This window comes from Stegastes partitus, unplaced genomic scaffold (genome assembly GCF_000690725.1).
Source record: "Stegastes partitus isolate 25-593 unplaced genomic scaffold, Stegastes_partitus-1.0.2 Scaffold438, whole genome shotgun sequence".
Taxonomy (NCBI): Eukaryota; Metazoa; Chordata; class Actinopteri; family Pomacentridae; genus Stegastes; species Stegastes partitus.
The window spans coordinates 1-16,507 of NW_007578169.1; the positions used below are offsets into that span (position 1 = coordinate 1).

The 16,507-nt window shown below is 40.0% G+C and overlaps 1 protein-coding gene across 1 annotated transcript in view; it reads right to left on the bottom strand.

Annotated features, from left to right (window-relative positions):
• Positions 1-6,559: 6,559 nt before the first annotated feature.
• LOC103360425 (mannosyl-oligosaccharide 1,2-alpha-mannosidase IA-like) overlaps positions 6,560-16,507 on the bottom strand; it is a gene marked incomplete at its 3' end in the record, with an annotated part of 135,604 nt that continues 125,656 nt past the window's right edge. The window contains exons 6-7 of the mRNA XM_008286171.1: positions 6,824-6,947; positions 6,560-6,653 (exon numbers count right to left, since the gene is read on the bottom strand). Coding sequence (XP_008284393.1) covers positions 6,560-6,653; positions 6,824-6,947 — 218 coding nt within the window. The remainder of the gene's footprint in view (positions 6,654-6,823; positions 6,948-16,507) is intronic.

Genomic DNA, 16,507 nt, shown 5'->3' on the forward strand with positions numbered 1-16,507 from the left:
CAGTAGACTTTGTTTAGCCCTCAGGTAACAGACTAGTTTGGTATCTTGTTAAGTGCCACTTGAGCAAGCTAACCTAAACGTCTGAAAGGTTTCTAGTACCTAGTCAAACCACAAACTAGCTATTTACGTTAACTCATCATCACATACTACCATACATCAACCCTGATCAGAGCAGCAACTGTTGTGCTTGTTTGTCCCTGGTGACCTTGGGTGTCCTCAACCTGACTGCCTGAAGTTCCCTGGAAAGCGACCATCGAGCAGAGTAGGGGATATGTAGCGGACACCGCTTGACTTTCTATGAAATGCCAAGCAAGGAGACACACCAGGCAACAAGCATTGTTTTGTTTAAATTCTGGATCTACTCCCATCATAAAACTGCCACCTTTGGACACTAGGCGAAACGGTGAAACCCAGGAAGAACCACCATTACTGTCACAAAAGAGAATTACAGCAGGAGCCTATGGTGGTCAACTTCGCTGTTTTCTACTCCACTGGAAAAATGGTGCTACATGCATTTCCTTATAGCATGGATGCTCATACCTCTTGCAGAGGCATGAAACAACAAGTTAAACACTAGCACATCAGAAACAACAACTTAAAAGACAAAGTGACTCTAACTGAGGTGCGAACGGTCCTGCTTCTTCTATTCTGTGGATACCCTCCCCCAGCAAGCAGAGAAGGGGAAGCTGATAAGGATCAGTTGTAAAACTGATGCTGCATACCAGTGAGAGAATCTGTAGTGAGGCCTCACACTTTTACATTTATATGTACACAGGCTAAATAACTGTTTTCCCATCTGTGTTTGGTGTATTCATAACTGCATTGATCTCAATAAGAAGTCCTTGTATCGCCTATCCAAGAATCACATCTATAGGTGGTATGAGGACCAAGATAACGTTTTACAGAAATATCCATGCTTCTGTCACGGACCCACAGTAGCGACAGTAAATGATCCGGTGAGGTCGGAACTACATCACCAGTAAAACTCATGTTACCGCTGATTAAATGTATCAATGTTTAATCATAGGTATATTCAGTCATGTGGGAAACAATGCTCCACCCCATGCGTTACGTTTCTATATGCTGACATACATTCCTCATATGTAACAGTTCATAAAACAGTCTTATTTTAATTGCATAGCCAAGGCTATTCTTCATGATGTATATCACTGTTCTGTTATGTCATTTCATGTTCATGGGTCATGGTGAGAGACAGATTCATCGCGTTAGCGTCTATAGCACATTTTCTTAATTTAAGAAATGCAGCCTTCCCTCCTCTTCAGAACAAAGTGAGGAGGGTTAAGTTACCAAGAGTCCTCTCCACGCCTTCATACACGCCCACCTGGACCGAGAGGATAAAAGTAGGAAACTGCTTTTGTTCTGGCTCTTCTCTCCTTTCTGGCCGCTCCAACTCCTCCTCCCCCAGAACTCGCTGCCAGGCAACTTCACGACGCTTCGGGAGGAGACAGCCTGGATCCGTTGGATCCGTGGAGAAAGTGCCGATTCATCAAACTGTTCAGCCAATGGAGACTTCGTTCATCAGCGGTGTACAAAAGTAGTAAGCCAGATTTCCTCTCTGCTGCTGAGCGGGTTGATGATTTAACTATTTAACGGCTCACAAGCGTATCGATCACAAACCAAATTATTAATCACTGCTGTTAGATTGTTTATTAACCATCCTGCTCTCACCATAATCCTCATCATTTGACTGGGTAATATAATGACACATCCACTACACACACTCCGATTTCATTGTTTATAGCTCACGTGTATTATAGCAGTAGAATAGTTAATAAATCTTTCTTATTCAGACCAGTTCACGGTTTCGTGTCTTTCTTTGTGTGGGAACTGAGATCAGTTTAATCAGAGCTGACGGCTTTCAGATAACAGACTGATAAACGAGATTTCACACCAAGTCTCTTTGAGATTTCATTTAAAATAACTCCTCAGTAAAGCGAGGTGGTGCCCCTAAATCAATGAGTGCAACACAACTATAAAGCATAGTTCTAACATATGCTACGTTATAAAATTGAGCACCTTTGTGTTGCCTGTTGCCCTGAATGTGGTGCAGACGTTCTGCCAATGGTTTCTGTGACAGAGATCATAAGTAGTGTTCAAAATGTAGTGTTCAAAATGTTCCAACAGCTGTCCACCCTTACTACACAGACAGTGTTCTATGTAACAAACACTATGGTGACGTGCTAACATTTTTCTATTAACTTCACTTGTTTGTACCACAGCTGCCCTCACAAAACATGTACTGTTGCATGCAAGATTTCTACAATTTGGACATACTATTTCATAATTGTATTACCCCAGTACCTTTGACTGATTCAATCTGTCAATCAAAATGAGCTGCAGTGCTTGTTTATACTCGTGCTAAACAGAGAATTGTGGGTTAAATGGCTTCCATAAAATCTGAGAAGAGGCAGGACATCCTGGTATTGTTGGCATACTGCATTTGGAATCCTATGTATTGGGACACAATGAAACCTTTTTCTGCTATACTAAATAGCATGCAAGAATGGGTAATGAGATGCACACTGTGTAGTAGAGTGATTGGGTTCACACAAGGACAATCTGAACACAGTTGTAGTTAACGTAGCTTAGCATGAGGACTAAAAGTTATGAACTGCATCTCTAAAGCTCTCTAAATTACCATGTTGTATCTAATTTCTTAGACAAAATTACAAAAACAAAGGTGTTGAGAACAACTGTTTGTGGTGTTATGTGCTGAACTATTCCTCGGCCAGGCAGAGCGATGTCTCCTAGTGGCATCGATAGTGTTCTCTACCTCTCTGCAAGAAAGCCGTCCGGTTTCCACTCTCCAGCGGTCAAAAAGACTGAAAGCAGCTTTAAGAACAGGATGAAAATTGATTTTGATATGCAGGCCCACTCATGCCACTTGTCAGTGTCACTTTAATTGTATCTACTAAGCTGACAGTTCTCTCCGATATATGACAATTCCCATCGGAACGGAGAAGCTTTTAGTGTTGGATTCTTCTCCCAAACTATACTTTACATCACTTCTCTTAGTCTTGTCTGTAATCTGTAAAGCACTTTGGGTAGGAAATGTTCTATATAAATACATTTTGCTCGCCTTCTGTATGACACATCTTTCTTTTGTCACGTTCTTCTCTGTTTTGGTCTCTCTTTGTATTCCATACCTCCATTCTCTCCTCTTCCTCAAGTCTCACCTCTCTATCATTATTATCATTACCTGTTCAGCTACACGCTTTGAAGAGGCTGATAATGGATATAAAATTGCACCCTGTCAGGAACACGCGTATGTGAACGGACACGTGTGCACACACTGATGTTAAAGATAGGAATCAGGGGTGAAACGACAGCGACATGGGTAAATAGTGGGTTGCAGTAATGTAAAGTGAGTCAACAAGGTTGAGACAGAAAGTGTGATGAAACTGTGTGACAAGAGAGAGAAATGGAAGAGGAGTGGCGATGACACTATAGCAACTACGCCGCCTCCATTGCTAGTACACCTTAAAGTAATACGTTTTTACAGGGCTAATTTAAATGAATGGGGGTTATTCTGTCAGCATGTTTAACTTCAGTTTCTCTGTTATAAATGGCCATAAACCACACTGCTGCTGAAACAGCTTTACTGCGATAAGGCGCTTTTCAAACAAGGACTTTAATTAAGTTTTAAAAGAATAATATATTGACCTAATATATTTTTATAAGACTGCTAATCTAAAAGAATAATATGTTCTAAATATGCTAAGAAATATTCCGGCCACAGTGGTTAAAAAAATTATGAAGCCACCTGTCCATTAGGTCTGCAACTAGTGGTAACAGTTGTTTTAACTAAAGAATAATCTGATGCTTAGTTTCTTAATTGTTAATTGTTTGGTCAGGAAAACAATAGAAACACAGGCATATAAACCCAAGGTAATTTATTACCAACCAAGAGTCGAAAGACTTGAATTTAATTTGATAGAAGACAAAGAAAACAAACTGATATTCACATTTTAAAAAGTACAACCACATTTGTTTGTTTGTTTTTTTTTTTTAGCAGTTTTTCTTAAAAAAATACTTGAGGGAAAAAATTAATCGTCAAAACGGTCGATAGATCAAGTCAGCATCGAGCCAATAATCGATTCAATGGTGCATCATTTCAGCTCTTTTCACTATTTTTAAAATGTATTTATTTTTAAGGTATTTTTTTGGCCTTTTTGCCTTTATTACGCAGGACAGTCGAAAGAGAGACAGGAAAGTGGGGGAGGAGAATGGGGGAAGGGGTTGCAGCAAAGGGCCATGAGCGGATTGGAACCCATGGCCGCTGCTCAGAGACTATAGCCCCTGTACATGGGTCGCCAGCTCAACCAGGTGAGCTAAAGCGAGGGCCCAGCTCTTTTCACCATTTTGATTCTTGACCATTTTAAAGTAAATAAACACGAGTTGGGAGATTTTGACATGGAGAGAATGTGTTGAAGGACCAGTTATGAAACAATACTGGGTACAAGTTTATGCACAAATTTAAAAAAACAATTAACACCCTTAAAATTCCCAATTTGAACATGAGACAGTGTAATGGTTATAATAAAAGAATGGTACGTGCACTCTCCTGGTTTTAGTCAGTACAAATTACATGTGGAGAACTATTTTCTTTAAAAGATCGGAATAAAGTGCACTGCAGTAATCTAGACAAGTTGTAATTTGCATGCATTAGTGTTTCACTGTCATCTTGAGTAAAAAAGGTCTCACCTTGGTGACATTCTTCAAGTGATAAATGCAAATTTTATTAATGTTTCTGATGACAGACTCAAAGTCCAGGTAATTATTAACCCAAAGATTTGAGCCTTTGATTTTTATTTTAATCACACACTGGTCCTTTGTTCTTTTCACCTTTATTCTGCAGACGAAGCTATGATTGAGCCCAGGGGTCGAGGCTTGAGGCACGCCATGGGAGATGTTTGCGCTCATAACTAGCGACCAACCAAAGAACCAGAAGATCAATGCATTTTTTTTTTCTGCCAGTTAATAATAACACTGGTTTGCTGTGCTAAAAGCAGCTCTGAAAAACCCTGACATTTTGAATCAGCTTTAAAGGGAGTGCTCAGCAAGTAGGAAAACAAATTGGGAGCAGCGCTAATCATGTGTTTATCATGTGAAAGGGATGATGAGAAAGAAAGGTGATACTAAGTTGATGGAAAACAGAGGCTGGGACTCTGTGACTGTGTGTCTTTGTTTGAGTTGTCAAGACAAGTAAGCACACAAGGTTAATGACTGTGGTGGTTTTGATTTGGATACAATCACGTCATCTGTTAAACGTGACCAATTTCAAATTTACTTTTTTGCCTTGTAACTACAGTAGTTAGCGAGTCAACTACTTATCTCACTGTTATAGAAGCTAACAATAATTGCATTTATGAATACTTAAGCCCCTTTCAGACACAGAGGCTGCTATTCTGCTGCTTCACCAATATGTTAAAGTGATGGCACTCTGTCATTCAGGTGTACGTCACTTTTACATATTCTCTGCAGTCACTGTCACGACATGTGTGCCATATTCATCCCACATAATGATGTATTATTAAAACACAAGACTAACTTTAAAATAACAGCAGCTTAAACTGGAGCTAACAGAACAGGTCATTTATGATTTCCTAAACACTGAAAATTAAGTCCATGTCTACTGATAATCTAACTCCAGCTTTACCAACAGTAAAATCTAAATATTTCGACAGCTGTAATGGAGCTCAGGTCTCAACCTTAGGATGACTGCTATGTATGATTTAACTGCAGCAAATAACAGTGACTCTGTGTGACAGCTCACCTGACTTGTAACTGTAACTGACAAGATCACTGTGTCAGTTACCATTAGATCCTGACTGAGCCCATCTCCATGTCTGGAATAATTTATAGTTATAAGTAATTAATAAAGTTACTGCTGTTCTTTTATGTGCATGAATACGGACTACTCTCCTTCTTTGGAGACACTAATATGGATCTTCTTGCTGCCTGCTGCTGCAGAGGAAAGACTCAACAAACAGCCGGAAACATTAAACTAAACTTCTGCTCCTGTTATCACTTTGTCAAAACCTAGATTAGATTTATTTATGGTAAATCATATTAATCTGACCTGCTAAAGACTTTTTATGGACATTTCAGTCTGTAACAGATATGAAATTAAAGGGCAAAGTGAGTCAAAAAGGTCAATGTCTAAACTCAAAATGAGTCTGAAATGTGAAAAAAAAATCCTCCCTGTATGGCTACACAAAACTAAACATACATCCTTTGAGCATGCCCTTCTGTAAATGTAACAGCATGCAGTCCAGACTTGTGCCATTCTGAAAGTAATACAGAAGTATAACTAGTTCTGCCCTGGAAAAATTGTGGCTTTTACAGGAAAGTGAGAAGGGACTTAGTCAGAAAGAGAGCCGATGTGTTCAGATGCTGTCAGATAATTGGAAAGAAGTGCATGTTTATTGTATTAATGGATTTCACAGCCATGCAATGCCATTTTCCTCAAACAGTAAATGCAGCACAAAGACAAGACCAAATAATGAAAGAAGATAACAGAGGGGTGAAGACTTACGTTGGCCCCACTGGCCGCTGTTGGGGTTCAGGTAATTGGGGTACAGTCCCTGGGGTTTGTCCAGGCGATTCAGCACTTTACGGATGTTCATCACCTAATGATAAAAGAAGCAGTATTGAAGTACCACATAAAGTACTTTACATACTGAAACCATGCTTAACAGTTAAGGCAGAACAGAGAAACAGCCAAAGAAGGAAATGGAAACTTAGGGAAAATATTAAGGTACAAAAGCTACACTTCATAGTCTGCTCTGTTGGTTTTTACCTTCTGAGCAAACTCTGGATTTCCTGAGAGTTTGCTGAGGTGCATAAACTCCAGATGCAGCGTGCCATACTCTGCCAGGATGCTGCTCCCGCCCGATGCCCACGGCCAGTTTCTGCCGATACCACTGTACAGAGACAGGAGCAGAAGGAGGCAGAGGTTTTGATTAATACAACATCATAGCAAAACTTAGTAAATCACAGGCACTGTGCAGTATAGCAAATCATGTGAACTCTTAAGCCACATACAAAACCACTTCTACTTGTTTTAACTTGTGTACATTTGATATTATTCTTACTAAAACCCACAATAGCTTCGAAGGCATTAGCAGGAGATTTCAGTTAGAGAAGTCAGTCATCAGCACACTGTGGAACCTGCTTTTGATACTAAACTGACAGCTGAAAAGAGGCAGTAAGTCTTTAGAAAGTCAGTTTAAAACTTTTTCTTAGACACTCTGCAGTCATACTTTAAATCGTGAAGACTGCTAAAATGTTCCAGTAATTTAGATGTTAATGAAGAAAGTCATTAGTATCCATCATCTTTTGCTTTAGTGACATTTACAAATAGATTCTTAAAATAGATAAGGACTGCAGTGAGTTAAAAACACTTAAATGAAATGTGGTACATTTATTTTTCTCCGCATGCTTGACTTTGGCAGCACATTTTATCCTTGTTGGTGTCTGTCAGTCTGTCAGAACATGCTGAAACCTGTCTTCTCCACTGACAGTCTTGTAGTGACGATGAAGGTGCGTCAGCTCTCAGGCCATATGTGAGAGCAACCAGCCCTGGCATGCTTGACAAGGACAGAAGACCTTGCAACAGTGTGTGCGTGCTGGATCATTAGAGCCACTGACAGATCACTTCCAGGCCAAGGACTGATGACTCTGGTGGCGATGCCTCAAGTAACTACTCATGAATACATATTAACTATTTACTACAATGTGAAACGCGCAGCAGGATGTGTGCACTACAACAACCACATGTGGACATGAGCTAACACCCACACAGAGAAAGCCGTAGCTGGGGAGACATCCAACAAATGAGAAAAGGGGGGAGGAAAAGGAGTGTGAACTGGGAGAAGGGCCATACATACCCACACATCGCTTTAAAGAGGTGGATGAACATACTAATTACCCCCCCTCTTCAACTCATCATGCTGCACAAGCCATAATTTGTTTCCCATTACACCATGGATTTAATCAAGTCAGCCAAACACAGAGAGGAACACAGCGGCACCAGGCAGAGAGCAGAGGGATGGAGATCAGGGTCAAAAAACATAACTGGTGAGAAGAAAATCCCATCACTGCAGACTCTGATTAATTTGGGAGCTGTGTGCTTGTTAGCTTTAGATTAAACTTCAGACAAATGTTTTCATGGAGATACCGTCACACTGCTGACATGATGCATCGTCAACTTAAATCCAAGCTATGCTATGTGTTAAAGTGTTCAGCTCAACACTATTCCTTTATGTCCACAACACTCCCGCTGCCGCCTCCACCTCCCCTCAGTCAACTGTAGACTTGATCTGTCTATCCATCTTTTTCAATCCTTTTATAAACCCTCTGATGAACAGTAAATCCCTTCACTCGGTTGGGAATGGTACGGAGGCAACACACACCTTTTTAAGTCACTCCTGTCCAGCCCAATCCCTCCCAAAACCCTGCTGCGAGAAACACTAAATCCCTGTTAAGGAGAACAAAACAAAAGACAGCAGGGGAAGCTGCTGCGTAAACCAAACAGGCACAAACCAATGAAGTGCAGATACAAAGTGTAATACTGGAGATAGATGAGGGCGTGTTTGGAATATCATTCATCTGGGCAGGGGGACTGAAAGTTTCAAAAAGACAAATTTTAGACTATTTGAGATTTGTATTGCTGGCTGGAACTTAATTAGAAAAGAAGAAGTTTAAAAGACCAGAGCTGTCAAAGGCACTCCGCATGTTTGCACACAGTTATTAAATAACTTGGGCGATAAAAGACATTAAGAGAATTTACTTCAAGCAACACGATGCAGCTTTTGAGAGAGTAAATAGCACAATCCTCTCTCTCTTTTTAAGTGAAAGTTTTCCTGATAACCACAAAACACACCCATCAGGGTTTTTCCTGTTCCAGCCTTACCTAACCCTAACCCATCCATCCATCATCTATACATTACTTAATCCTCACTAGGGTCATGGGGGGGGCTGGAGCCTATCCCAGCTGATTTAGGGTGAAGGAAGGGAGCCTGGCATGTGCAACAGCTTTTTCTGCCTAATGTTAACAAATGACATAATAATAGGTGCAAAAGGTTTGAAAAGATTTGCATTGTCACCTCTTGGCTTGCCAGCAATGCAAGGCAGAAGAAGCACCGCAAATAAGTATTGTTGATCTACAATTAGGTTTAAAGGTAGAGTACAACAGTTGGTTTAAAAAAAATGTAAAGAAAAAAAAAAAAAAGAAAGTCTATTCAAAAGAACTCCAAAACCTGTCAGCAAGTCTGAAAGGCAAGTTGTCTTAAAAATAAAACAAAATATCTGCAAAATTACACAATTTCACAGAACCAAAAAACTGAAAAAATTTGTTTTTCTTTCTTTGGTCCTTGAACTAATCACGTGTCATGTTGTTTTGTTTGTTTAATTAACCACATCTATGCTTGAAATCATTACATTTCCTAAAAAAAAAAACTTTATTCTGTGTGTCATTTAAAATTTCACTGAAAATAAACACTTTGCACTAAATCTCGTCAAAAACAGTCACCTGACGAAAAATTCAGGGATTTTCAGGTGAACAGCAGGGTGCGTTTACAGAACAGGGAGGAGAAAAGTCTGGAAACAAATTAGAGATAGAGATGAAAATATAGCATTTATAAAACAATAAACACAGCATTGCTCAAAAACAGTATACAGAAGAGCAAGCTGTTGGAAGATACATTCAGCATGGTGAAATATCTGTCTAGAGTTGATGTACAGAGTTGTGTGAAAATGCCAATTTTGTAGAGGTTGTAAAAGTAGTCAAATATAAACAGTATTTAGAGGCACAGCTTTTTCCTTTGAGCACTTGGAAAAATGCTGATTCCAAATGTCTGTCATTTTTGAACTGTGTCATACTGCACATAAGACCTAAGACACAAGAGTTCTCTCTCCTTCTATACATGGTTGGGCTGTTTTCGGCGCAAGACTTTATATGGCTTTAAAAAAAAAATTAGCCCACTGTGAGTAAAAATGGGACAGACAAGCTGCTTAGGGTTCAGAGGGTTAAAGTGACATTCCTAATAGCAATTATCTGTGTGCTGTACGAACAGCACCTCAGAGAATAACAACAGCTGTTACAACAAAACACAGATGACGGCAGGAAGAGGTGGGTGAAGAAATCTGATGGACACAAATCAACAAACGCGAGTCTGTCTCGTCTGCATGGCTGCTTACAGCCAGCAAATTGCATCAATGCAGGTGAACTCAAAAGAAACTCTGATCAGAGAGCTGCCTCTGCTCCATTTTGGCCTTAATGAAACTGCTTCAATAGCTACCACAGGACATGTCTGCTGTTCTGATGGAAACTCATTATTGTTCCGGTCACCTCCAGGACTGGGGCTGGAAACTGGCATTCATCCATTTACAGTACAATAGAACTGTGCTAGTCCATCTGAGTCCACTGTTGTGTTTGACTACTGATGCACATGTCCTGGTGGCCCAGTTTCCAGAGCTCTGTTAACACTAGCATGCTCTACATCCCTTTTCTGACAGAGGATGTAATGAGACTTATTTGCTCTAAGCTTTAAAAAATACTTGGTTTAGGACCTCTTGACCTACAGGCTATACTGCAATATCATAAAAATACTGTGCAAGTGGTCAAAGTTTTAGCTGTCCTTAATGAAGCCTCAGCTGGCCTCCATCCCAATTTATAGAAATGATCAAGCAATGACATCTACTTTACAATGATAATGGGTTTTCTGTGATCTCAGTCGGCCTTATTCTCACAAAAGCCAGGACTATAAAGGTTCATATTAAACTTTGGCTGAGTAAAAAGTTTGCTGAATTCAGTCACGGTGGTGTCTCTTGCTCTTTATCGTCACGCTGCCTCTGGATAAAATGTTGTGCTGATGAGGCATCCTTTATAACCAAACAGTATTAGTGCGATGCAGCACACTGGAAAATATCCAGTAATTCTCTTTACAAACCAGATTGAAAGTGGTGACCTCGAGCCAGAGGACTTTTAAGGGATTATGGCTTATTCCGATGTATCAAAGCTGATACTGAACTTTCATTATAAATCAAGAGATCAGCCAACATCAGCCACCTCTGATAGAAGTGATTTGATGCATTTTGTTTGGCTAACAGGAATCCTTCATGATAGACTGTAATTAATTTAGCTTGGCCCACATTTTATTCACTTTTATATATATCATCAGGCACACGTCTAGCCATGCAAATTTAATCACAGTGGTCTTTCTCGTTCTCTTACATATGCCACATTTTTACTCCTAAATGTAAAATATTATGAGGCATTCCAACGCTTTTTGTTTCAGAGTACGTTTAAGTGTAATCATTCCGACTCAACTTTTAGGTCAACAGTGGAACAGTTGAAAAAAGTTCAGTAAAATTGACACTTATGCATCTACAAGTCCATGACTACTGGGCAAATGTTTGCCAAACTCCTGGTTAAGAAAACTGTGGATACACTCGAAAGCAAGAACAAACTAAAATCTTAATCTAAAACTACCTCAAGGGTGCACTGCTGGGTTTTCATACAAAATAAGTTTTTATTCATATTTAGTGCAACCCAACAAAATACACGTATGTATTCTTTAACTCTAATAAGAGCATGTTGCAACATTTGCAAGACTGTTTTTTGCAGTCTTTCTCTTTGTTGGTGGCAGTAACACATCACCTGACAGCACAATCTGCCAGAGAAGTAACATGAAATCACAGGCAGAAAGGTACCGTGGCATCGATGCAGTCACAGCTACATCGTGAACGTAGCTCACTCTTACAATTATTATAGTAGGACAACCACTGCAGCACTGGTTAGTGGTATTTCGTCTTGTTCTATACTTCCTGATTATTGCTGCAAAAGTGTATGCACTAAGTTTTAGTTGGTCGTCCATCTTTCTGTATCCTATCGTATATTTGTGACGGTCAGATTTTTGCCTTCCTCTGCGCTCCTCATTCTTTTCCACTCAGAGCCATGATGCAGACATGCAGGCAGACACAGTGCATAGGTCTAAAACCAAGAAAGTTCTGGTGTTCACAGTTCATTTTTCTCACTATTTTCATGCAGATATGCTGATTGGATATCCATCGTCACAGTTTTTTTTTTTACCAATGCGACAGTGATCATGTATATTTACTTTTGCTGCTAAGGGTTTCTAATTTGGGGCTTGTATTTTAGATAGTCTTTCTACAGTTTTTGTTTTTGATCATTCATAAGAGCAACAATATTGACAACTGAAATCACATCGAATCATTTGACATTTAAGTGATAATGCACAGGAGTGTAATCACATATGTTACAGATTGTGTAGATAATTACAACACTTAGTTCACAACATTTTACACTCAATTCAACCAAGAAAAAAAAAACTAGGGCTCAAGGGGTCCAAGCAAAAATATGGGTCCAAAGTCTCAACCTAGAAAAAAAAACTAGGTCATTACAGATTGATGCCACTGTGATTTAAAATAGTTCTCATTTGGAGGACATATTCCAGTCCTCTTGGTGTGTTGCCACCCCCTTTTGGGAATGTCCAATCTTCTTATCATTCAACCTTTTACACCCACAGCTATTTCCTGGCCAGCTGTGAAACAACAAATCATAGCCTGCTAGTTTTTATACCCCCCAGTGCATTCTGCAGAGCCAACAACACTAATTTTAATTCCGTGGTGCCAAGCAGTAACCTGGAAAAACAGAAAAGGCATTCCATCTCCATAAATTAGCATGTCACACCAGGCTGTGCCCTCTCATGCTCCTCTGACACTATGACAGGAAGCACTCCTTCAATTCATCTGTACTCTGTGGTTGGACGAAGCCTGTATTTTGGCCCAGATCTCTTTCTGTTCTCCCTTTCACTGTCCTCTGCCTCACCCATGCCATGACCTCCCTTTCCCTCCTGATTTTCTTTAGTTTTGCTTTGCTATCTCTTCCTCTCGGTCTCGAAATCTATCGCACTTCTCCTCCTCCAGGCACTGAGAAAATGTGAATTGCGATAGATTCACAGTTAGCACCTTAATTAGAGGCCCTAAATCATGGCCGCCTTCCACCGCCTTAGGTTACTGCAGAGGAGTGCTGCACTGAGAATGACTGTGTGCATTTGCGTGGTGTGTTCCTCCAAAAAAAAAAAAAAAAAAAGCCTCTGTATACCCTGAATGCGAGGCTTTTCTTTGTTCTTAAAATGTGCTTCAGGGCAGTGAGACTACCAATACCACAACTGTGTGTCTGCTGGCTGTACCTGTGTATTCATTACTGTGATCAGGGTAAAAACACTTTGAGGGTTTCTCAATCTAAGACTCCTAGACCCAGTCTTGGTCATAACTTGAATATAAAAATCAAAGCTGCAAAACTTTACTAAAATATATATCTTTTTAATTCTTGTTTTTATTGCCACATGCAATTTCGGAAATAATCGTTAGACTTCGGTGACCACCAGTTTTCTGCCATCTGTTGGACTGACTTGTGCCACGAAGTACGTGTCAGTTTACTTCTGGATAATACTGTATTTTCAAATTCTAATGCTACCAGCCATCTGATGTCCTGTACACAATATCTCTCAAAGTCGGCTTTCCTATAATTTGCCTCAAAACACACTCATTCATATACAGGAAAGATCCTTTTGGCGTTTATGTGCAATTTGCTGGCTTCTTTCTAACCTCGATCCTGGTTTCTTCTGCTGCAGCCTTGCTGATGATGCTCAGCTCTACTCCGTACGTTCCTGCTCAGCATTAAGGACCTCACTCCACTGTTGTACTCTCAAGTAGCTTTAAATGGAAATACAAGTCAGCTGCTTTGAATGTTATTATGTCTTCATCAGTCTCTGCTAAGCAGAGAATTTCCTCACATGCACTGGATTAAAAAGTTCATTTTCCTATCACATCTCGACGAAAAGGCTCTGTGACAGAGTGGCACTTCACAGGGTCACCAAGTGTGACAACTTCACTAGGCTGCGCTAATAGAGCCATTCTCCATGTAGACCTATTAATCAAACTCCAAGACCCCAAGAGCCCAGGATTGATTGCTTCAGTCTCAGCCTGCAGCTGAAGGAGCAAATCTGCCCCAAACATTCTTTAAATACATTTTCCTCTGTGAGATAAGGAAACAGAGTCGGGGCAAAAGTTTTGCAGCGTCATTAAGATGATGACATTGCTTTTAGCAGCAGTTTGACTAGAAAGCATTTTCCATCGGTTACCGCATTTTGTGATGGTGGAGGATGGCAGGAGAGCTTACTTACTTCCTCACTCAGTTCCTAAGTCGAAATAAGACGATAAGCGAGAAACAAACTGTATCTGTATTAAGTCTTTAGTTACCATGGCATTTGCAGCTGAAAATTCAAGCATGTTTCGAATGATTTATGGCCAATTAGATGAGTGTGTGTGAGTGTGTGGGATACAATCATCACCGTGATGTAGAGAGGAATGAGCAGCTAATTTCAGGGTGGAGCACAGATCCAGACACCTCGACAAAACCCAACACACACATATGCGTACACACACAGTCACACAATGCCTCATCCCATTAAGGCCAGTCAGTATGCAGTGCAGTGGGAGTGATTTGCAAGGGCTTTATCAGCCTGAATGTTAATAGAAGAGCTATGGGACATACTGGCCAAAGCAGATAACGACTGAGTAACTAGCGTGTGTGTGAGTGTGAGTGTGTGTAAAATGAGACAGAAAGTGTCAGAGGAGAACGAGGAAGCAGTTGGTTGTGCTGCTATACGGCGTCCCTTGCTAAAGCACAGCAACTAAATACTGTAGGAAGTCACATGTACACTACATACAGGCATTATGTGTGCAAAGACGAGCAATTACATAAGGTAGAAAATCTGATTTTACTTCCACGTGTTTCAATGCTTTAAGAATAATTGGTCTGCCTTCCTTTGCAGCTGGACATAAACACAATCTATACACGGCATGTGTGAAAATGTTCTGCTTTACTTAAGTCAAATCATTTTTTTGACTTTGCCAGAACCCTTTTGTTGTCTTACTTAAAATATCATTATCTATCATTATTCAATTACTAAAAGACATTAATGAAAGCCATAGGGAGAAAATAAACAGCTCCAAGGCTTTCCTTTAAAAAAACAAAAAACAAAACTAATCTCTGTAGCCTTTACTGTTAATATTGCATTGTTGTTAATTCTCTGTTAATGCCCATTTTTCCATTTAATCCCAATATAGCACAAGCACATTGAGTGATTAACAATGTTCAGAATTCTGTCTAATCCCAGTCCTTTCATCTAAAACTAAAATGTCTTTTTACTGAATATACAGTTAATTACTTCCTCACCAAGACTTGTATGCTTGTTCCTTATTTCTTTTCATAAGTCAGTGATAAAGCCTTTGAAAGAAAAATCTGTCATTAAGTAATAGAAGGAGAGGACAAAAAGAAAAAAAACAAAACATCTAAAGTTTTCTCTCTCAAAGTGTGAATTCAATAAAATATTTCACTTGAAGCGAGGTATCGGAGATGCAATTCTTTAACCTTAACATTAAAAACTACATCCAGGGACAAATGTGGCTCTGTCCTTCTGACTGCAGTGCCACCAGATTTGCTCTAATAGGGCCAGAGTCTGCGGCAGATCAAACGAACAAATCAATCGGATCTTAGCAGCATTTTCCACTCAGTTAGTGGCAATCGATGGGTTTATGCACAGAGAGGGGAAGGGAGAGAGAGAGAGAGTTAGTCTGAGAGGAAGAAAGGCTGGGAGATGTGTGAGCTCTGGGCCAGTCTATGATCCTTTATGAGGTGCTGTACCCTTGAGTTATTGGACCCCGCAAGTGGCCGAGCTGAGCCTGCTTCAAGTGTCTCTTGAAGATAAATCAGCCGGACATCAAGACAAGATTTCCCGCACTGATGAATAATTCCATAACATTTTCTTTGAAAGTTCCACAACTAATTCCGAGTGCCTTCATACAGGTTCCTTCATCCTGCTTAGTGGCTTATCATTCAAAGTACGATCAGGCTGGTGATCACTTGAGCTCATCTCTCGAGATTAATCAGATTCTAGCACGTTTTCTGCACGGAACTGTAACATGGCTTGATTCATGAATATTCCAGGAATCCCCAGACTAGCCCCTGCTCCGAATAAAGAGTCTGTTTTTCTAAGCTGACTTAATTGTTAGCATAAAATAAAGAAGAAAATGAACTAAAGAGGAAAGATGGCGGACACTCATTTCTGCTCTACCTGTCAACTTGCAGATGGGGCTTTCTGTATCATTACTCCTCTTCAGAATCCTTTCTGGTTCTAACATGAACTACTCCAACATTAAAACTTGCCAGTGTGTAGTGAAGAGTAGCTTCAAGGTGGCCATTGTGCCGTTTTGCCAAAGCGCTTGCTCAAAGGAAATCGTTTGGAATTGTTGGATTTCTCTCTATTATTTTGTAAGGTCTTTAACCTTATTATGTGAAGTGCCTTGAGATGACATGTTGTGAATTGGCACCTTTCAAATAAAACCAATGAGAATTGAGTTGTAGTGTAGAGTAGTTTTAGAGTGTTTGAGC